The sequence below is a fragment of the Lissotriton vulgaris genome, chromosome 9, assembly GCF_964263255.1.
Source record: "Lissotriton vulgaris chromosome 9, aLisVul1.2, whole genome shotgun sequence".
In the NCBI taxonomy this organism is placed as follows: domain Eukaryota; kingdom Metazoa; phylum Chordata; class Amphibia; order Caudata; family Salamandridae; genus Lissotriton; species Lissotriton vulgaris.
In genome coordinates this window covers 206,686,458-206,710,442 of record NC_141697.1, presented here as the reverse complement: position 1 = coordinate 206,710,442, position 23,985 = coordinate 206,686,458, and the positions used below count along the sequence as shown (strand labels likewise).

At 44.0% G+C, this 23,985-nt stretch overlaps 1 protein-coding gene across 6 annotated transcripts in view; it reads right to left on the bottom strand.

Moving 5' to 3' along the window:
• LRFN5 (leucine rich repeat and fibronectin type III domain containing 5) overlaps positions 1 to 23,985 on the bottom strand; it is a 991,420-nt gene that overhangs the window by 372,528 nt on the left and 594,907 nt on the right. For all 6 annotated transcript variants that reach the window (XM_086937339.1, XM_086937338.1, XM_086937335.1 and 3 more), the window contains one exon: positions 5,816 to 7,223. In XM_086937339.1, coding sequence (XP_086793465.1) covers positions 5,816 to 7,203 — 1,388 coding nt within the window. In that variant the 5' untranslated portion in view covers positions 7,204 to 7,223. The remainder of the gene's footprint in view (positions 1 to 5,815; positions 7,224 to 23,985) is intronic.

The following is a 23,985-nucleotide window of genomic DNA, read 5'->3' as shown; positions in this document are numbered from 1 at the left end:
GCTGCAGGGTCTAAGAGGTGAAATTCAACAAAGCCTAATTTACATGTAAATGGTCTTTTAAAGACCCATGAAGTACTTGGCGGGCCTGTGTGCGCGCGGGCGGCCGGGGAAGCTGTCTCAGCCCGGGCTGAGGGCTGAGACACACACACTGGTGAGAGGACAGAGAGGGAGGTAGGGGGACAGAGAGGGAGGAAGGGGGACAGAGAGGGAGGGGGACACAGAGGGAGGGAGAAGGGAGACACAGAGAGAGGGTTGGAAGGAGACACTGAGCGAGGGAGACACAGAGGGTGGGAGGGAGACACAGAGGGCAGGAGGGAGACACCGAGGGAGGGAGGGAGGGGGACACAGAGGAAGGGAGGGAAACAGAGAGTGGGAGACAGGGAGGGAGACACAGAGGGAAGGAGGGAGACACAGAGGGAGGGAGACACAGAGGGAGGGAGGGAGACAGGGAGGGAGGGAGACCGGGAGGGAGACACAGAGGGAGGGAGGGAAACAGAGAGTGGGAGACAGGGAGGGAGACACAGAGGGAGGGAGGGAGACACAGAGGGAGGGAGGGAAACAGAGAGTGGGAGACAGGGAGGGAGACACAGAGGGAGAGTGGGAGACAGCGAGGGAGACACAGAGGGAGAGTGGGAGACAACGAGGGAGAAACAGAGGGAGAGTGGGAGACACAGAGGGAGGGAGGGAGACACAGAGGGAGGGAGGGAGACAGAGAGTGGGAGACAGGGAGAGAGACACAGAGGGAAGGAGGGAGACACAGAGGGAGACACAGAGGGAGGGAGGGAGGGAGACACAGAGGGAGGGAAACAGAGAGTGGGAGACAGGGAGGGAGACACAGAGGGAGAGTGGGAGACGGCGAGGGAGACACAGAGGGAGAGTGGGAGACAGGGAGAGAGACACACCGGGAGGGAGGGAGGGAGACACAGAGAGAGGGAGGGAGACAGGGAGGGCGGGAGACACAGAGAGAGGAAGGGAGACAGGGAGGGAGACACAGAGGGAGGGAGGGAAACAGAGAGTGGAAGACAGGAAGGCAGACACAGAGGGAGGGAGGGAGACACGGAGGGAGGGAAACGGAGAGTGGGATACAGGGAGGGAGACACAGAGGGAGAGTGGGACCTGGGAGGGAGACACAGAGGGAGAGTGGGAGACTGGGAGGGAGACACAGAGGGAGAATGAGAGACTGGGAGGGAGACAGAGGGAGAGTGGGAGACAGGGAGGGAGACACAGAGGGAGGGAGGGAGACACAGAGAGAGAGAGGGAGGGAGAGAAGGAGGGAGAGAGAGAAAGATGTGTGTATGCTGGGTCTGGTGGCTCAGTGGACGAAGGTGTTTGCTGCAGGGACCTGTGTTTAACTTCATGGTCACAATTTTTGTTTGCTTTAGCCCCGCCCCCTCCCCCTCTGACCCCGCCCCCACCGGTGCGGCCCTCAGCCACAAACCACACTGTAAATTTGGCCCCCGAGAGAAAGTTTGTGAGTACCCATGGTCTAATCACTGGCATGTAAGAGCATGTAAAACTGTGCTCCTATTTTCTGCACTCATAAATGCTTTTTGACTCTTCCCTGAAGAGGTTTTGCTAATTAAAATGGGAGAATAAAGGATAAGTACTTTCCAACCCTTATCTTTATAAAGACACCCATGGACCATGATCTATACTTCCTCAGAACTCCTAACCCCATTAAGAGTACGGATGCAATAGAAATTGAGCAAAAATCTATAAAAAGTAAATTCCGGTACTTTGTCTGAAAGTTCACATGGCTCCCACATCCCTCATCAAGATAAAGGCTATGGGACAAACCACGCTTGCTGATACATAAACAAGAAAACTTAAACTCATGACTTTGGCCACTCTTCTTCCAGTTTGTGTTAAAATCACTGCTTAATGGCAGAGGCCAAGGCTACTCGCAACGCTGCTTCTTATATGCAGTTTGTAAGTTGTAAATATAAAACAAAATCTATACATACCTGGCTGTACAAGTTGCTTGCTCACTCCCAGGCCAGGCCCAAATATTATTCCTCAAAAACAGGCTTTTTTTATTTTTATTATTTTAGGCCAAATGATTCATGTTGCATAGGACCATATGATAGCAAAGGGCACCATAAATGTAGAGGTGTGGTCGCATAGATATTAAGACCTTTGTTGTTTAGACTATGCTGTGGTTACATTTTGTAGCTCCTATTTCTATAACCAAAGTATTGCATGATCGGGGCCCACAAATTGTGCCATATGCTCTTGCTTCACCCCACATGAAGGAACCAATCAGCTTGTCCTCCTCCTTTCTTATACGACTTACACTCAAAGCTCTGAACTGCGCTGTCGATCAGATCAAATCGAGAGTAAATCTGTTTTCTGGAGATTCTCTAAATGTTCTTCTTACGGGAACGATACATGTTTCTTGATATTAGCATTGTTTCAGTTAATGGAGGGTGTTGTTAAGGATTGAGAATAGAAACTGCCCATTACCCATGGAGAGTTCTGAGTGAGCTTCACCTTAACTAAGGAGATTCATCAGAATGCTGACAATGTAAACTTGAAGAGGTAACTCATAAGCATCTTAGCACATCTTAGAAAACGTTGAAATAATGCTCAGAAACATGTTTACCTAAGACATTTGAATGGCCTCACTCTTGATGCCCAAATTATTAGGCATGTCTCAGCACAAAACTGATTGCACCTCTGCATTTGAAGAGCTACTTTGAATAATACTCAGGAACATTATGATCCTTACCCATTAAACACAAGATCTGTTTCCTTGATCACTGATAATGCAAGCGTATGGAAGACCTGCCCATCGGTTACACCACCTACAATGTAGCCTGCTTAGCAATTCGGATGGGTAAGAGCACTGTTAGGTATATTGACACCATTTCCAACATTGGTACTCCTACATATACACGAACAGACAGAGAAGGAACACACATTCTTCACCACTGTTAAACCAGATGACAATGAGGTACACATCAAAATCCACCCTTGGCACCAATAAAAATGGATAGCAAACCACAGCTCATCGCACTCTCACCAGTAGGTGGCGAACATAAGACATTATTTCTCAAAGCAACATGCATGTGGCTACCGCACAACCTGCAGACAACAGATATGGTGACCGGGACCTCGTGGCCAACAGGAGTGAGTATACAGGAGGGGCCGGACAAAAAAAGCAAAGAAAGACTGAGTTACAGAGATCCAAGGGGATGATAGCACTATGTGCCTAAGGGTAAGAACACACAGACAACATTGTGGTGCTACTGCGATGGTAGGGTTGAACGGTCTATATGTCAAAGGATACGAAGACACAGACACAATGGGGGTACAGAAATCCAAGATTCTCAAAGCACTGTGATACAAAGCGACACAGACCATGGGGGTCCTTATGAGACTAGACCACCATATTGCACCCACCTGTATAATAACCTACCACCAGGTTCTCTGCGACATCGAATAGTGCTATGGAAATGACCTATAACATGCTAAATAAATAAAAAATGTATAATGTAAAACTTGTGATAAGGAGTACAATGTAAATACGATCCCAATAACCTCACAAAGTGTGGCTCCCCAAAAAAGGTAACTTGTATTTTCTGGCATCATCATGTTTTGTCAGTACCTAGTTAGACCTATGTGATTTTAATACATCTCAAGTTGTGGTATTGTGCTGCAGAATCTGGTTGAATAATTGTGTCATCCATATTCTTCAGACAAAACATAAGGAACGAGTTTGTCACATTTACATTTCTTAATGCAGTAGTGTGAAGCAAAGATGGGCTGTTCCACTCATTTAAAAAAGTGCATTTCTATATATAGACCCAGGACGACAATATAATTTCCAGATTTTTAAAATAATCAAACTTTAAATGTGCCCAAACATTAGTTACATAGAAATACTCAAATCTGGTTTGAATTTAACTTTCGTTAACCTTGGACACCCCTTGTGCAGGGCATTAAAAGAAATTGTAGAAGAAATCAATGATTCAGGTTTCAAGATTAATATAGACAAACATTACCAAAACGAACTATATAAATATATGAGCATTGATAATGCTTTAAGTACCACGCACAGGTGACTTTTTTTTTAACTCGACCTCTGTGCAAAGCCCAGTAGTAATGTTACATAAATGTATGTTTTTTTCCGTTGTGTGCATTTTAAAACTCATTCGAACGGAAAAGTAAAAAATGTGAAGATATTTCGCATTAAACAAGATCCAACTTCATATACATTGCTAAAGTAAGCAATTAACAAACTGCACCACTGCATCCTAAAAGCAGAGATCTTAGTTGTACTGATGGCTGGACATTTTTGCATTAGCCTTTGTCCCAAGTGATCAGAGAACAATCCACTGGTAAGTTGCCGCAAATGCTAACTCCCCGGTTGGCTTTTACAAATATCTTTTCACACTGCACTTCCAATTCATTTTCCGATGCTAAATAGCCCAATTACCAGTGAACAAATAGTCAATCGCCACTTCCATGCCCGCCATCCCGCCCGAGGAAAGAACCTACATTTTGTGCAGATTTAATTTCATATTGCAAAGGTTTCTGCTTAAGTCATCTAAGGATTCTCTGTCTCACTAATTTTCCTGACCAAGTCGAACACGGAATCTGATCTCGTAAATTATTTTGGATTCCAGCGTTTCAAACGACAGTTTGCAAGTGTTGGAGTCTGCTTTGCTACAGACTATGAATACATTAAACACGTGTTAATAATAATATTCCTCCGGGACCTCCCGTTCTGCTGTCCTTTACATCCGCACATCCGGCTGTGAAGCACCCGGGCTGGCTCTGCCGCGATATTAATAGTGCCCGCAGTTTCCAATGACAGGTCACTAATTGCATTGCTTGGCGGCGCAGAACTCCCCGCAAAGAGCTCCTGCTTCCCAAATCATTGGTGACAAATTGGTTTTGAAAGGTGTGACTGTTACATTAGCTGACTTCAGAATAAATCCACTTAGCACCTACAACACCTCTGTGTACAGCAAGCTGATTGGCAGTTAGCCTAAACACCGCCGATAACATTAAAGCGTCTTAACTATAGCGCCCCCATAAACATTTTCAGCCGTGCACTTGGGAGCATGCAATTTTCGACGCCGGAGAACGTAGCAGTTAAACACTGTTCAAGTTGTATAACTTTACAATCCTCTTGCCTGCAAATTCACCTCAGAGGATTAAAGGGCGGTTAGGATTTTCTATAATAGTGCCATTTAAGCCTGCAAAGCCCCTATATATAGTCTGACAATTGAATTACTGAGGTATAGAAGCTTCTGCCACAAGTTCTTAAGTGCATTTCAAAAGCAGAGAATATAATTATGAGATACTGACCTCCCACCCTTTTAAGTTAAGGAAATATATATATATATATATATATATATATATATATATATATATATATATATATATATATATATATATATATATATATATATATATATATATATCTTTTTTTTTAATATATATTTGTATTTGCTTTTACATGGGATACAATCACAGCCACTGCTACAGGGTTAGCCCTGCTTGGGTAATAGTCGTTTACATGGTGGAGTACATATAGCTAGCCCCTTTAGATTGTCTTTTGAGAGAGAAAGAGATGTAAGAGGAAAGGATAGACAAATTAGTGGTGAAGCATGAGAGGATAGGACAGACAAGAGAGAGATATAGTCATTGTATATCAACATTGGGATCGGCTATGCAAACTGCATTACATCAGGTGCTATACATAACATTTGCATCAGCTTTACATAATACGTTGCAACTGACAAACTTTCTGAGATTTTTAGTCCAAATAAAAGACATATGGGTGATTGGGAAGAATCTACCTTACCGGTAAACGAGGGAGTCGTCGTATGTGCCATTGTACTGTATTTGGAACATGCGGATGCCAGGGATGTTTCTTTGAAAATTGAATTTTATTAGTGCAGTAGACGAGGTTGCTTCGGCCACGACAACTCTCTTATCCTGGCTGATTTTAGTCTCCCCGTTGCTGCTGCTTGCGTTGGATCCAGATTTGGTGGAGGTGGAGATATCTGAAGATCCAGGGTCAGGCTCGTGGATATGGTTTGTGCTGTTGATAAGGTGTGGAAGTTTGATTATATGGAGGTCGACGGTCTGTGTGGCTTCCCCAGCAGGATTAGAAGCTATGCAGGAAAATGCGCCAGTGTCTTTGACAGTTGTAATAAGGATGTCCAGGGTTCCGTTGTCGTACACAAGACACCGTGTTCCATTCGAAAGTATCTTTCCATCAGGGGAAATCCAGTGAATTTCCGGCTCTGGGTCACCTCTGGCCTTGCATCTCAATGTCGCTCTTTGACCCTCAAGAACTCTTAGTTCATGCGTGTGCCTGGTGATAAGCGGTGGTTCACAGAGAAACTCCTCCTCTGTTATGGACCAAAAGTACCGCCCAGTTAAAAGAGGAGGAGAAGCACATGTCTCAAGGTCATCTTGTCTTTCAAGACGACGTAGCCAGAGGAGTTCACAATTGCAATGCAATGGGTTGCCCCCAAAGCTCAGTGCAAATGTAGATGGGTTCATGATTCCAGAGGTGGCTAAATCCTGGGCTCGCTGAAAGAGAGGATCTGGCGGCAGCTTCAGCAGTTTGTTAGATGTCACGTCTAACCTGTTGAGTTTGTGGAGGTGTGAGAATGTACCTTTAGGGACGTTGTCAATCATATTGTGATCTAAACTGAGAGTATGCAAGCTCACCATTTTCTCAACAGCATCCCATGGTATAGTTTCCAGATTATTGTAGGACAAGTCAAGCTCCTCCAGAGCTAAAACATCATCAAAGGCCGTTGATGAGATCAAAGTGAGTTGGTTATTGTTGAGTATCAAATGGTGAAGGTTTGAAAGTCCACTGAACATCTCATTTGTGATCTTAGTCAATCGATTGCTGTTCAAATGCAAAGCTCTCAAGTTACGCAAGTCTGAAAATGCATGGGGCGTAATATAACTGATAGTGTTCCGCGATAATGTTAGATCCACCAAGCTTGTCATGTTGGCAAAATCTTTCCTTTTGATACTTGTCACAAAATTATCTGCCAGGCGAAGTTCCACAGTTCTTCGATTAATATTTGGTGGAACAAACAAAAGCCCTTTTTTGTCACAAAGGGTTGCAAGGTTAGGAGACAAATTTTGACAGGCACAACGCTTCGGACAGACGTCACCTTTCACAGCCATGCCAATCAGCAGGAGATAATAAAGCAGTTTTTCCATTGTAGATCAGGTTTGAGTGTCTGCAAGAAAACACAGGTAAACAGTGTTAAAATGCTTGCTTTATCATTGACAGAAAAAAGTGAAACATCACAATTTCCACTCCACAAGTTACGCATGAAGAGAAAAAGGTAGGAAGCTTATTAGATACAAGATTACTTTAATTCATTATTTAATCATGACTGAATAAATCAGAATGTCATTTAGCCATTTAAATTATGCAAATTTGAATATTATCAGTCACATTTATTTCACGCTACAAGGTACACATACTGATGAACATTAATGAATAAAGAACATTTCCTACGATTTCTGGTGATATTTTTCATATAAATCTTTCGAAATTCACGTTATTTCAGTACTGCACCTCACAGCAGTAAACCAATAACACAGGTCACAAAAAAAGAATATGAATGTATATTGGGTTTATATTCCAATTGATCGGTGATTTTGGAAGAGGTTATGTGTCCCTGTAGGAATTAAAATTACAGCAACATCACAGCAGCTATGGTATTTAGCCAGCTTTCTCTTCTCCCCGAATGTGTGGTTTGTAACTTCGGACAGCTTAATTTGTCTTTAAGTCACATGGAGTTCTCAAACTGTGAGTCTTGCAATTAACAGCAATACCCTGGCTTTGTGCCAAGGGTTGTGGGATGAACCTGTTTTCCTCCACATGTTGATTCACTGTGACATTCTGCAGTGATCCCCTGTATGTAAGCAATGACTAGTCATGTACCACTATCCAATTTTAGGTGTCTAAATTCATAGCGGCCTGTTGACTATTGGCCTGACCATGTAAATTATGTTCAGAGACTCAGGACAAAGGGTGCACCTTCCTTGTTTATTTATTCACTTTTTTGGTTTTGCGTAATATTTCTGAATGTTATGTGCAGTCATCATTGGCATAAACCTGTGTCAACATTAATATGCATGAATTACAATAAAGTACATTGATATCATTGCTGCTATGCCTAAGCTTGGGTTACCATTAAATGTTCACAATCATTCATTCACAATCATTCATCATACTAGAAAACTGGTCTTTGCAAGATGAGGTTGAGTGCTCCCACAGAACGTAAACCCATCCCTCGCTTCTGGTTTTCATTAGTTTCAGAACATCTGCATGGAACTGTTAGACCTGGCTTTTCAGTGGGTTTATTTCAAGACTTTATGCTTTTTGGCCCCTGTTTTTGTTGGTTTTAGGACTCTGGGCACTTTTCTAATCAGTGCTAAAGTGCTTTTGCTTTCCCTGTAAATTGTGTTTATGGATTGGCGTTTCCATGATTGGATTTTTTGATTTACTGCTAGTACAGTGCACAGTGTGTACCCAGGGCATGGAAATCAAAGGCTGCTAGTGGGCTTGCAGCACTGATTGTGCCATACACACAGGCAGTCTTTCAAAAGGTCCTCAGATCTGCCATTGCAGTTTCTTTGTGCAGTTCAGTACTGCCATGTCAACCTGGAAAGTGCACCCACTTGCCAGGCCCTGACCTTCCCTTTTCCTACACGTCAGTCACCCCTAAGATAGTTTTAAGGTCCCCTGTGGGCAGGTTGCAGTTTATGTAAAAGGTAGGACATGTCCTTATGTGTGTGGCATGTCCTGATAGTGACATACTGCCAATTTTGTTTTTCACTATTGATAGGCTATCTATCCCATAGGATAAAAGGGGGAGTTTACTAATACCATCTTATAAGTAAAACTGCCCATGGGACCCATCACCTCCACTGAAGTAAGGAACTGATGCATCACCTTCCCTGGGCATTAGGAACTGACGCATCACCATCCCTGCGGCTGTTTTTGTTTGTGACTCTGACACATCCAAGGTACTTTGTGTTGAAAGTATCGCAACTATAGTTTGCTATGGACAGATCTGTTTCTACCCTTTAGAAGTCATATTGTGATTACTGTATTGTGGATTTTTGTCATTTTGGTCTTGTATGGTTTAGATAAAGATTACAGATTTTTCAAAACTGGTGTGGTGTCCATTTGTAGCGTTTTCACAGTATTGCTGTATGTGTGCACACAGGCTTTGCACACTGCCTCTGAGATAAGCCTGTCTGCTAATGCCAAGCTAAGTGTATCACCCTTACCCTGACTAGGAAGAAGGGTCCCTACTTCTACAAAGGTGCAAACCATTGCCATCTAGAGACCTCATTTTTCAACAGGAACCAACACAGCTACATGAGAAAACTGACCACAGCCTGACTGTTTGTACCTTTGCAATTTTGAGATGCAGTGGGAAATGATTTTCAATCTCTCTTGTAGAAAACCTTGAGCTACCCAACAGCTCCTTGATGATTTTCTGGACTTGGACCTGTGTGTAATCAGCTGAAGTGCATCTTGATTGTGGTGCTTGATCCCAGCCCAGCAGCTCCTGTGATGCTCTGCTTGCCTGCCCTGTTGTTGGCTTTGCCAGAATGGAAGCCCAATAACATTTGGAAAAAGTTCTGAGAACACGAAGATAGCCTGAGACACAAGACAATCTCAAAGAAAAGGATGTTTCGAAACAGCAGCACAGCCAGTCGCATCCTCACTACAAGGCAGATGTGGGTTACCGGAGAGACTGAGTGTTGAAAGTGCATAGGAGACTGCTCTCTGCATCATTTCTTTCATTTTTGTCCATTTCTTAGCTCCCATTGGTGCAGCACTGTGAATAAACCAGCACCCACTTGACTGAGCGGTTAGCCAGATCAGGGAACCCTTTGGTTTATCGTGAGCTTCATATGCTCCTGGGTTGTTGGCTTCATCTCTTTCAACACTCCCGAGGTCAGTGATCATCCGCCATAACCCCTTTGCAATCAGTGACGCCTTCATAACATTAATGGTGATCTCATACATAATATGCTGTTTAGACAAGGGACCGGGTCTCCGTACTGAATTGTGCTTACATCCTCTCACTGCTGCACAGTGAACCCCCTTGACATTTTGCTTCTCCTTGAGAGATCACTTGATCATGTTAACATTACAGTTTGGTATTTAGTATTCTGTTTAATGGTGTAATTGTTGCTTACTTTTCTGTATTTCGATAATGTTCCAGTGTTCATACTATAAAAAGATATCGAAAAATGTAGTGAACGTTTTGCAGCAAACCTTTGTTGGGCATTTAATACTTTATTGCTACTGTTCTAACTGTTTACCACTGTTCCTAAACGCATCCAGATATAGCTCGAAATGCGAACAGGCATCTGCCCAGAGAAGTAATGCCACTTGACTGAGACCCACTTTCTGTTGCAGATGTGGTCTTCTGAGTGCTTTGACCTGGAGCCCTTAACGTCTCATCTGTGGAGAGCTCATTGACCCTTTAGCTGCATTCTTTGGAGAGCAGGCATACGGGCTGCTAGGTTAGGATTACATTATGGCAGCAAATATTCAATGTACCTGTAGAAAAGAAATGCAACACCAAAAACATTTCTGCAGATTTTTCCCCATAGTGATTACTATACAATGGAGTTAAAAGCTGTACAGGCTTAAAGGTTTACAAATGCATATTATCGGCAAATAACAAATACCTTCTATTCATCAGCCACTGAAAATGACGGGCGTTGAGACTTCATGGTTACAGGTCTAATGTGCAGATTACTTACTTCCAATTTGCGTTCGCACTCAACAGATTTGCCCTCGTAAAATGTGTACAGTAAACTGTATAGTAACTGCATTTTCTAAATGTTTACCCCAAACCCCAATAATGGTAGGATTAAAACCTAGACCATTGGCCCTATTGACTATCAAGCAGGCCTGAAGACAGGTCAAAGTCAACATCATATGCTGAGAGGAAGAGGTTCACGGAATGTGATGTGAAAGATTGGGAATGTTAGTGCTTAAGGGCCCAACCTAGAGTTTGGGGGATAAAGTAAATACATCCAGGGTGGTGGAGGAACTAACGTCTGCTGATCAGTGCACAACAATGGATATCATAAGTGTTGTAAATAGGGCCAATACGCCATCGAGATATGAGTATGTTCTTCCTTAATCAGCCCACCAAGAGAAATTACCTATCCCTTGCCAGCCTCCGAACCAACTGCCCATCCCATTCAAAAGCCAACACTCAGAACAGAACCTTGGCATCAAGATTCTGTTCTAACATTACGAATACAAAACATCTTCCCTGTTGGACTTGGCCCTTTTTGCAGGGTCATCCATGAACTTTTTTCCTTCATCCTAGCCTTTTTCCTGACATGGTGTTGGTGGTTTTAGGACTCTGGGCACTTTTGCACTGTTTAGCAATGCAAAGTGCGTGTGCTCTCTGCCCTCCACAGGCTAGCATTGGGAATCCCCCCCTCATGGGATAACTCCGAAATCCGAAATGGAACAAAATAAGTATGTCATGTTTGGTATGTGTGGAATGGAAATAATAAATGCTGATTTGTTTCCCCTATTTTAGGAATGCCACTTTTAGAAGCTGGCATTTCTGTGTGCTGTGTGCCTGCCTGCCTGATGTGTATTGCATATCTGGTTCTAGAAGTGACGGGGCTGGTGAGGTGTGGGAGGCTCCAGGGAGGGCAGGGTGAGTCAGTGTCAGGCTGAATAGGAGATCTACAATTGGAGTAGTGGTAGGAGAAGTCCCCTGTCCCTGAATAGGTCTGTGCCTACCCTGTACAATGCTAGCTCTGCCCCCCTCTGGTGTGTCTGATTACCAAGCTGCACTCAGAAAGGGAGGAGGAAAGCGTGGTAAGCAAAGTGCTCTACACTCTTCCAAAACCAGCGGAGACTGGTTTCCCCAAAGACCCTTCCAGTAGCTTCTGCCCTCTTCTAGTAGCAGGGCAGGAGGGTGTATAAATACAGGGGCTGTAACCCCACGGGGTGTTGCGCTTGTGCTTACTTTGATTGGTGGGTACACTTTGCCAGGAGGCTCTTGGGGGTCCCTAAGTGCTGGCCTGCCTCTGTCCAGCTCTGCCCCTCCACACTTCTGGTTACACCACTGGATCAAGAAGAAACTCTGCTGGAGTGAAGACTGCTGCACCAGGAGGATTGCCACTATCTACTGAGGCTGACTGCTCCCAGGAAATGTTACCCCAAGCTAGCTGAGTTGCCCTGCCTGCCTGCTGATCTTGCCCTGCCATCACGGAAACTAAAGACATCACCTCCAGAGTGTCTCCACAAAAAGACTAACTAATCCCCTGGTCACTGTAGGGAAAGTGCTGTGTTTGGCAAAATCACCGCCGCCGGCACGATATCTACACATCACGCCGTGTATGCCAATTACGCCAGCCCGGGAGCCTGCAGGTGCTGTGTGCCCATGACCTGGAAGTGCTGGAAGGGAAGTGCTGTTTGCTGAAGTCACCGCTGTTGGCACGGGCACCTAACTGCATTGTGTCCAGTACGTGCTGCGGAGGAAAGCGCTGTGTGACAGTAATCACCGCTGCTGGCCCGGGCACCCAACTGCATTATGCCCAAAGCGCTGTTTGCACAAAAAAATCAATGCCACTGGCCCACGAGCTTCAGGAAGCACCATGAGGAATCCCCAGCATAGTCAGGAGAGCACTGCGTTGGGGTTGGTTTTGGAGGGAGGTGTCGCCTAGCGACCGGGACTCCGCGGAGACGCGTCATCGCTGATGAAGGAGAGGAACTGTTTTCACCCCTGTGAGGGCTGACCAGCCCTCCGTGCACCGTCATCCTAAAGCAGGAAGCATCAAAGACAGAAGGAACCTCAAGCCGGTATTGGCCTCATCCTTCTCCCCCCAGGTACAAGCTCTGCATTGTGCGCTGGGTTGCTGTTCCAGGCGTTGCCTTGGGTGGGCTGCAGGACAGAGGCTGCGGTGAAGTATTCCTTTGGTGAGACTGCCCTGGACTGCGCCAAGCCGATACCAGGCCTCCAGGGACTGTCAAAGTTTGAAAGAGAGCATCAGGGGCATACCAGCAATGAGCACACCAGTTCTCTGGCAGTAGCATTTGGCAGTAAGTACAGCGGGGGCATATTGGCATTGAAAGCCCAATTTTGGTGGCAGCATTTCGGCTGTGAAGCGCCCCACTTGGCCTGAACCCGATCATACAGCCAGACGGGTCATGCACACTAGGGATAGTGCCAGCCTTAAAAGACCCCAATATTTAAAGCCTGCAACTTGTTTCCCATGACTTTCCCCATGCCTGGACAGGGGTCATTCCCACCATACCTGAGACTGAATTGATAATTGCACAATCATTTACTTAAAGAAACTGCCAGTGTCTGCTTTCTCTAGCTGCACCTTAGAGGCGGGTAGCTGCACCATGGGGGCAATTACTTTTTGCGCCATTCTTCTGTTTATTGGACACAGATGCACTGCAGAAGCGGGCAGCTGCAACATGGGCCCCCAATCGACACCTTGTTAGTGCCAGTGCTTGTTTCTACAGCTGCGCCACAAGACCGTGGGCAGCAGCAACGACTGATCGGGGTCATTTCAGTAGGTATAATGTGTGCAGTACTGTCCTTATGTTTAATGTACTCCTGCTAAGGTGGTTTTGCAGGATGTCATTTATGCTCATGATTTATGCCTGATCTAAGGTGGTTTATGCCTAATGAGATGCTCATACTATGATGCTTAGGTTACGCCTAATCTAAATGTGATTAATGCCTATCATGGTGTAAGGCTGGGTTCACAATTTCACCAGTAGCTACTGGCTGTTATACATTTATTACTGGTGATTTTACATTTACTGTGTATGCTTTATGATGGTCCTGGCAGCGGCCCGATTGGCATTTCCTTGTACATAATTCCATGTAAATAATGACCTGGTGCCTGTAGGCACAGTGTATATATCTGTGATGATGATTCTAATGTGTTTTATGTAATATAAAGGCTATTTTTTCATAACCTTGTGTGGAGTCTCTTTTGTAGTGTGCCTAGTGTGTCGCTGCTGTGTGTGTGTTGCACAAACACTTTACACCTTGCCTCTGGGATATGCCTAACTGCTCGTGCCAAGCTACCAAGGGGGTGAGCAGGGGTTATCTTCAGTGTGTAACTCTCTTGCCCTGACTGGAACAAGGGTTTCTGCCTGGCTTTGGTGCATGCCTTAGCCTTCTGGGAATTCCCATTTCTAACATTCCCCCTTTCTCATAACAAAACAATTGAGTTAGGAAAAAGTCCATAATGGGTTACATTTATAGGATATGAGAACAGAAAAGCTAGGAAAGAAAACCACAAAATACAAAATGTAGGGTAAATAGTAACAACTAAGCCTAGGAAGAAAGTAAAATCCAGTGAAGGAGCAAATAGGAACAAAAAAACTATTAGAAGGAAGTAGAAAACACGCACCTTGTCTTTACAATATTCAAACTGATAATCAAATAAGTCTTCAAGGATTTTCCGTTCCCTTTGTATCTGACTCAATCCTTCTGACTCCAACACCACTCCAGCACTACTGGCACCAGAGCCACTGGCATCACATTCTTCACCACCACAAACACAACTGGACCTGGACACTTCATCCAAAATAAGCATAAATCCACTACAGCCTTCATCACTCTCCGCCTGTGAACCTCTATAGTCACCACCCTTCTGAAACAATGCCACTCTCCGCCTATTCCACTTGCTATCGTTCTCCACCACCACGCACACAACTGGACCTGGACACTTCATCCAACATAAGCATAAATCCACTACAGCCTTCATCACTCTCCGCCTGTGAACCTCTATAGTCACCACCCTTCTGAAACAATGCCACTCTCCGCCTATTCCACTTGCTATTGTTCTCCAACACAATGTACTCTTTAAAAATGTCCTTGAGTTTAAAAAGACTCCTGAACTTGAACCACCCCCTGCCACCACCACCATCCTTACCCTTTACCCAATCTCCACTCTGAAATTTGAGCACACAGAACCATTTATAGGTACAGAAGGATCCACGGTGCATCTCAACCATCCAGGAACCAGTTTGGACTTAGCTTTGTGCTCTCTCATGGTCCCAAAAGGAGTTTTATTAAGACTCACATTTAGCGTTGTGTGATGTGCCCAAACAGCTTCTCGAACTGCAACATAGACATCCAAACAACCTTGCAAAGCCAACAGTACAGTCCCCTTCACAATGCAGTTCATTCTTTCTGTGATACCATTGCCCTGTGGGTTATAGAAAGTGGTGCAGTGGTGCTTAATTCCAAGGACAGAAAGACAGCTTTTCGTTTCACCAGAAGTTTGTTGTGTGCCATTATCCGTCAACAAAATATTAGGAAAACCTTCCCTCCAAAGTACTTCCCGCAAACTGGCAATTATACTCTTAATTGAAATATCTTTAAAAATATGACCCCATTTGGAATAGACATCTACAAGAACAATTGCAAATTTAAGATCCCAATCCACATCACCCAGTGGTTCGATAAAACGCAAATCAACTATATGCCACACTTCTCCTGGATCCTGAATATGACCCATGGCAGCCTTTCCACCTACCTTAAGTCGCTTTTCACTATCTCTACACACCAAATACTCTTCCACCAATTCTGTCACTTGACCATGTACACCAGGCCACCCCAAATTTTCTTTCACTCTTCTCTGAGTCAAGGTCTGCCCCAAATGCCCCTCATGGGCCAACTGTAAAAAAAGGGCACCTTCCTGCACAAAAACAATTGATAGAGGCATCTTCCAATGTGTGATGCAGAATGCAGCACACATAGAAAGAGGAAAAAAGTAATAGAAATAAAGATATGATAATAACAAAAATAACTGAGTTTGTAAAGCTCACGGCTACCTCAACAGCTGTTTCCCGGCGCTGACTTGCAGAATCGCAGTGAGGGGTAACCAGGGGGTCAATCTATGGCAGTTTAAAGAGTGAGGTTTTTAGCGACTTCCTAAAGGCCTGTTCTGACTCCATCATGTGGAGGTGAAGGTGCATAGCATTCCAGAGTTTTGCAATTTTCACCGTGGATGCTCTGCCCCCTATTCTGGCCTTAAGGAAGCGGGGAACCCAGAGCAGTTGTATGTTGGTTGATCTCAGAGACTGGACTTGCTGATGGATTTGCAATCTCTGCCTCAGATAAACTGGGCCTTGGTCTCTGGTGGCTCTGTAGGCCAAAGTTAGACCCTTGAACTCAAACCTCCTAATGACAGGAAGCCAATGCAGATGCGGGGAAATATGACATCTGATTAGGAAAGGCAAATCTTTTTGCCGCATTCCTAGGTTTATCAGGTTTGGTAAATCTGAAAATGAATCCAAAACCATGGGATTTACATGGGAACACCCACTGCAAAACCCATAGAACGCCTTCCTTTTGCAGAGTAGGGCAACTCAGTGATTTATGCTGGGTTGCCTTACTCAAGATTTATGATGCCATTCAAAGCCAGGCAATGTGGCTCGGTGTGGCTTCATAAATCTGACTTAGAGGCTTACGTCACGCATGTAAAACATTACTTGGTGCAAACATGATGCAAGCCTCTCAATGATATGCCCCCCAGTGAAAAACAAATGAGCCAGTGCCTGAAGGGGCTGGACCCAGAAGTCCCTTAGGTGTATATTTATTAGGGGCTTGCATCAAGCTTGCACCATGCCACATCTCACCCAGGCAAATGTTTTGGTGGTGTCCAGCATGATACCTGCAAGCGGTGCCTTGTTTGCAACAGCCATGTCTATAGTCCCAATCAAATCATGGGGCAATTGCTGCATATAGCTCCCCTTCATAAAACCCCTCTGAACTGCAAGAATAATCCCTCCCATCACCCTACTCATCCTAATGGCCATTAGATTTGAGAAAAGCTTGTAATCACAATTAAAGAGGGAAATAGGTCCATCAGATTCGCACGAAGTGTTGTCCTTATCTGGCTTTCGGGTCAGAGTAACACTGGCCTCCTCCCAAGATTTAGGGAGAGGGCACATTCTTCTGTGATCCCCCGAATTATCATGAAAAATGATCTGACTGCCTCCATACGCTCTGCCCAATTTCTCAATTTTCATATGCCATAAATTAATATTATACAATTATAATGTCTTAAGATTTAGATTTCAAATACAAAAAACACAAGTATTTCAAATAAGTGTATGCATATTATGTCGCTATTTAAAAAAACATAGGCACATCCAGTTTGAATTACCAAGCAGAAAGGGATATGGAAATAAATGTTGTTTATTTTTTTCAGCCCTCCAAGTGCTCACCCTATCCTCACTTGAATACAACGCTGCATTAATTCATAATTCATCATTTTACTTTGTAAAAAGCTATGTGCCTCCACCTCTGACAGAATTCCTTTATTGGACTATAAATGCACCAATTAAAACGACTTGCCTTACTTTTGCTTAGCTTTGAACTCATGGGAGATTAGTTCTTTCCTGGTATAATTTATGGGGCATTGAATAAACACTGTGTATGCACTTTTTGGCAGACGAATCTTTGTTCAATTACTTCTTTGAACTGTGAGCAAAATGTAACGACAGCATTCGAACTGCAGAAATTAGAAAAGGTGCTTTACTTGTAATCAATGAATGACATTTCATTAGTCATTAAAATAGAATATATTTACCAGCTCTACTGTCAAGGGAAAGTAGATGCATATTTCCTATGTTAAGAAGTTCTCAAAAGAGATTTTTATGTCTAATGAAAACAATATTTTGCCGCTGACACTTGCTAAATATAGGGGGATACATGATACGGCTCTCAAAAATGGATTCTCCTTTCTGTGTCTTTCTACTAGAGTAAATGGTAAAGCTGTGGTCAGTCGAGCAGATAGGTTACAAAACAAAAGAAATATTATGAAAAACTTAGGGAGGAGATTTAAGAAGCCAGGGACCACTTTCTGATTCTATTCTTTGCACTGATTTTCAAATAAATTGTCAGAGCAGGTGATGCATGTATGTGGGTGCCTGTGGACTGGGCAGACGATGCGAAAGAGCAGAGTAGCATGGAGAAAGCAAAGGGAATTGTTTGTCTAGGAAAGGAACATTGTATGATCTCACTGCTCAAAAATAGGGACAAAACCAGGCTTAGGTTCTGCTACAGTCAAAGTATCATGTAGATTTTCCTGCTGAATTACCAGACAGAACAGTTGTGTTTGTGTCTCACACACCTCGTAAAACAGGATGAGGATAAAGCAAACATGTCGTAATAATACAGACCGAAATTAACATATAAAAAAGCATGCCTTCATTTTGCTCCATATAACTTGAAAATGGAGCCAGAGTGGTGACCACAGCGTAGTGTTTCTGAACTGTGCTGCTCTAACTCATCGCATTAACTTGCAGAATTGATAGGTTTAGGGACGGACTGGTGATGCCGGGCACCGGGTGATCTCCCAGTAGGACGGAAGAGTGGGGGATGCTTTTGTCACAGGGGATCGGTTTTGTTAAAGGGGCACGATTTTTTTGGGCAAAATCAGCCCCCAGTAACACAAGCATTGGCATAGCCAATAGGATTTTGCTTTTGGGACCTTATAAGTGATTAGCCATGCAACACTTGATGTTGTTTAATGAAGGATATTGTGCTGGATAACTAAACACTTATAATGTTCCACAGGCGAGACCTATTGTCGATGCATTGTGGGGGCCTTATCAGTGTTTAGGTAGAGCTATTGACTTTAACAATGTTTCTAAGCTGTGCTGTAGAGAAGTGTGGCTGCTGTGCAGCATGCTGAGAAGTTGTAATTAAAAAGTGTAAGAAGCACTGAGTGATGCTGTGGTGTTGTTGAGTGATGCTGTGCTGGCCCTGAGTTACGCAGTGGTGGCGTTGACTGATGCTGTGCTGCCCCTGAGTGATGCTGTGGTGGCCCCGAGTGATGCTGTGGTATTCAGGAGTGATGTTGTGGTGGTGCTGAGTGATGCTGTGACTGGACACCGGACAAGCTGTCACGGATCACAAGGGAAAAGGACTCAAAATACTGGGGATCTGTGATATTCATATGTTTGTGAGCTGCACAACACTCCAAAACTACTGGAAGGAGGTAAGTGATGTAATACTGCATATTCTGCAGCAGAAAGAGGAAGTAAGCTCACATATGGTTCTCTATGGCATCGACAGCCATTTAAACAAGTCAATATTAGCCAACTTGAAACAGCTAGTTTTTTATTTAATGTTTGTCACTAGGAGAGAAAACTTGGCTAGCATGAACTCCTCCTTCTGCAAGGAATGTGTGACCTCCTTAGATAAACTTTCTGAGCTGGACAGAGAAAGTCGTCAAAGTGAAAGAGTTAATTTTCTCTGATCCGAATATTTAAAATGGAGAGAACATCAGTCCAATGAGTAACCCAGTGGTACAGCTACAGTAAGGGAGTAGCCAGCTAAGCAGCATCCAGCAGAACTATGTACATATGAGTGGGCGCCAGGCACGGTTTTTATCTGATGAGGAGGGCAAAAGAAAACAAAAAGAGAGAGAAGAATTCAGAAGGCTTGATTTAAGCGGGCAGTTTAAAATCAGATGTATTATTTAGGAGAAACAGACAAAGGCCTTCTCAGGATCATATATAGATCTACTGAATGGACTTTTATTTAATTCCAAGGCGGCTTGATGGAGTGCCCGATAGACAAGAACAAGAGACTTTGGCCCACATGCATCAAAGTCAATTGCATTCGCAAACGGTGCGAATCGCAATTTTCGGCCGTTTGCGAATGCAATTGACTAATTTGGAATGCATCATGCATTTCGCAGTTTTAGGAATCTCAACCATGTTGCGATTTCTAAAATTGCGATTGCATTTGAGAAATCGCAGTTTCAGATTTCTTAAATGCAATGCATGATTATTTTTAAATTGCGAATTCGCACTTTGGAAGGGGAAAATTAGCATGAAGTTGAACTTCATGCTAATTTACCGAAAACTTTCAAACATGCACTAGTTGCATATTTGAAAGTTTTAATTTACACAAACGCATGTCCTTGGTTCATGTGTGTGTGTGTAAATTGCACTTAAAGTTAAATTTCAGGGGTGCAGGGAGGGGTTCTTTGGACCCCCCCTGCACCCTTGAAATTGCATTCACATTTTGCAAATCGAAATTTGAAATTCGCAAAATGTGAATGCCTTCCCAATCATTCCTATGAGCCTTTTGGCCCATAGGGATCAATGGGAAGGGTTTTCCTTAATTGCGATTCGCAAATTGTGAATCGCAATTAAGGAAAAATATTGATTCGCAAAAAATATTGCGATTTTTTAATGCATAGCATTTTGCGATTTCTTAATTGCGATTCCTTAATTTTCGCAATTAAGAAATCGCAAAATGTTACAATGATGCATGTGGGCCTTAATGCTATGTGCACAAATCTAACCGTTCATTTATGCGCATTCATGTTCTGGGAGCTGGGGACAGACAAACCATCTGTCACTGCAGAGAACAATATTAATAAACATATTTAAAAGTAAATCCAGACCCCCCATAGGCTTATGTACTGTATGACTCCCTTCCACCAAAGTGCCTACAGTGGCTACTACGGGAAACCAGAGAGTCTCACTCCTAGTAAAGGAGCCCAGCTGGATTCATTGTGCAAGGTGTTCATTCATGTGGCACAAGTGTGGATGCCACAATCTGAACACATCAGTGAGTGCCGAGATGTATACGGTGGCAGCGTTCCATAGCAATTACTCAGGTCCCAGACCTTAAATGGATATAGAACAAATTCAACCAGAGGGCTGCGTCCATGACAGCTTTCTTCTTAGCAGGTTGCTGGTTCGATCTTTTTTCAGAGAGGTGTGTGTGCCCTAAAGAGGAGAGGAGATGGTCCGTGATACAGCTCCTAATCACGGTCTGTAGCGTGGATATGGTGGGCTTGCCCCAAATAGCAAATATCTTCAAATATTATCAACACCATTCCAACATCGTACGTGCTTTACAAACTACAAGTTGATTATTACAGCCTCGTGAAATCCCGAAATATATATGCGCGTTAGACTTTGTAAACTCATGAAAAGGTGCTCATCTCTGCGTCGGGCCAGGACAAGACTCTTGGGCCCTTATTTATGAGGCCTTGCGTCAGTTTTGCGCCGCCGGTGCGTCACTTTTTGTGACGCACCAGCGGCGTACAAAATGCGCCTTGTTGCACCATATTTAAAAAGTGACGCATCTAGGTAGATGCGTCACTTTTTAAACCCCTGCGCCACATTATACCTGCGTCAGATATAATGTATGCAGATGGGGCGTTCCTCCGCAAAAAGCCTCGTAATAGTGACGCAGTGAAATCTATGAGATTTCACTGCGTCACTTGTAGGATGCTGTTGCGTCAAAATCTTGCGCCTGCCTCACAGCAGGCGTAAGACTGACGCAAGCCCTTTCACATGGGGCTTTCCCCATGTGAAAGGTCGCATTGCTGGAGTTGCGTCACTTTTGTGACACACTCCAACAATGCGTCACTTTTGCGCTTACAGATGCGAAATACTGACGTATCTGTAAGTCCTTGCGACATGATGCGTCATACATTAAATATGACGCATCATTGGTGTCGCAAGGAGTGCGCAGTGAAAAGTGACGCATCGCTGTTTTCACGCAGCGATGCGTCACTTTTCATAAATGAGGCCCTAGATTTGAAACGAGGATCTGTACAAATCACAGCTGGGGATTCAATGCACGTTATGGTGACGTACAAATCTTTTTTAGGGCAAAAGAGTCAAATATGCTCATCCTTCAAAGGAAAAGCAATATGTTGATGTGGGGGTGAAGAAATGCGATTCAGTCAGCACCACAACATCTGATTTAAAATTAGCCAAAGTGTAGGGTGGAGCAATTTCACTGGGATCATGATGAGGGTACTTACAAGGCGCTGAATGGGCTTTTCAGCACCAGAAATGGGGCCCATTGAGACTACAAAGGGCCACGAGGTGAAGCCTGGAAAGGGCCAAATGGGAAGGCGGCTGACACCGGATCTTAACGTCAAACGCCTTCGAGGGTGCGTGTTTATTATCCCAGGCATCACCATATGTCTAAGTAGAAACACTTGCACGTCACGCTTTAGGCAAACTGTATTGTATTGAAAATGCATATATATAGCGCTTGCGACCCCTGACGAGGCAAACCCTTTTTTTCTGTTAAAACTATCTTCTATAAAGGTTTAATAGCCGAAAAAATGCATTTGCAACCCAAAATAGGAAAAACCTATTATTTCGGCACTTAAAGCAGAGTTGTTTTGTTTACATATTTATTTCTTTGTAGTACAATTGCTCCGAATGAGGTATTTGTTGTTACGAGTAAGGCAGCAATGCAGCCTGTTTCCAATCCATAGTGGTAAGTTGAAAGTTATCTTTTAGGGTTGCTTGGATCCTGAAAAGTAAGTAATGCAACTGGTGCTATGTAAAGCGCTCTGATACCCGATTCGGGTCAAGTTCGCGCTATGTACAACTCTGTAAAAAAAAAAACAAAGACAGGACTGAGCATGTTTATTATTTTAGCTACTTAGAGTCCGTAATTGCCTCTGTAAAATAAAAATAAAAAAGTAAGGAAGGCCAAAAGACACGGCCTGAACTTGCCATCTGCCTCGGGACACGTTCGAAAGAATACTCTCCGACATTACCGCTTCTTTGTTTTATTATTATTACATTTCTCTCCATGTGCTGTATGTCTACCATACAAGCAAAATTAAAAAACACGCCTTGCTATCATGGATACCACTTTCCTGTTCCTGTCTTTCAGCCGAAATCGCCACAGTCAGTTGTGTTAATCAAACCATTGGTTGTCGCACCAATGCCAAGGACAGAAAACACCGGAACCTCTGAGTTGCTTTTATTACACAGTAGCAGGCAGCATATATCTAGCATTCTGCTCCTTTCTATAGGCCTGCCGAAAAAGGCACTAGTTTCTGCGAGAAGTCACTACACGCGTGAAGATTGAACATCAATTAAGATTGGTATAGTTGGATTTTATTTTCATTTTCACTTAGAGCTCATGCTGTTAGCTCCGGCTCTCAGACCAAATGTATGTGCTGCTGTGATGTTTGTCATTTGGAAGAGTTCCTTTTAACATAGGGTGACCCCTTGAACGGAGGCAACTTCTTGAAAGCGACATGTAGTATCCTGGTTTGGATGTCATGTGCCTTTCCCATTAACCTGTCTTGCTACTCAGCCTATGGTGGAATGTTGAGTGTGTGAGGTAATATGGAATGTGTGGTGTGCCTGGTGGATGGATGACAGTTGGAAGAGAGGGCTGAGTAGCAAGAGAGCTGCTCCTGGTGGGGCTTAGGAGAGACTGGAATGATACTTGAATGATTACATGATTTAATCTGAAATCCATCAATAAAACATCATCAATCAATACTACTCGGCTACAGATCATCCTATTACACAACAGTAAAAATTCAGGACAAGTGGGTCGAAAGCAGGACAAAAGGAGAATTTTACGGACATCTCTGCGGCACTAAAACAATCTCATAAAAGTGAGTAAATGAACAGCGGCACAAGTATTATTCACAATAGGTTTATAGTCATTAAGAGGCAGAGTGAAATGTGGCGCTTCTGTGGGGAGAGGGATAGAAACAAGCATTGGCCGCGCGGCCATTAAAGTAACGGGCCGCGCGGCCGTGAAAGGGGATGCGTCCTGTGAGATGGCGCCTGTGCTCGTAGGCGCACGCACTAGCGTGTAACCCCTCCCTGGTGGCCGGAGAAAGCCTTTGTCAGCACTTCAAAAGCCAGTTACTTAATGTTTCGCTAGACAGCGCATTCGCTGGCTCTAGCGAAACCTAAAAAATCAGAAGTCCACCGTGTCAGTTTCTGCACTCTGACCTCTGCGGGGAAAAAATCACCACTGGCGGACGCAAAGTTGGACTTAGCAGTGTGTGTGCTCGTATGTATGTAAGCGCCACCACCCACCTTATGGAGGCAGTGCCCACAGCATCACAAACCGTCCAGGAGCGCCAATGACAGTGAGAGTTAAGGGCGCAAGTCAGACCAATGTTCTCTGTGGCACCTCCACAAGTTCG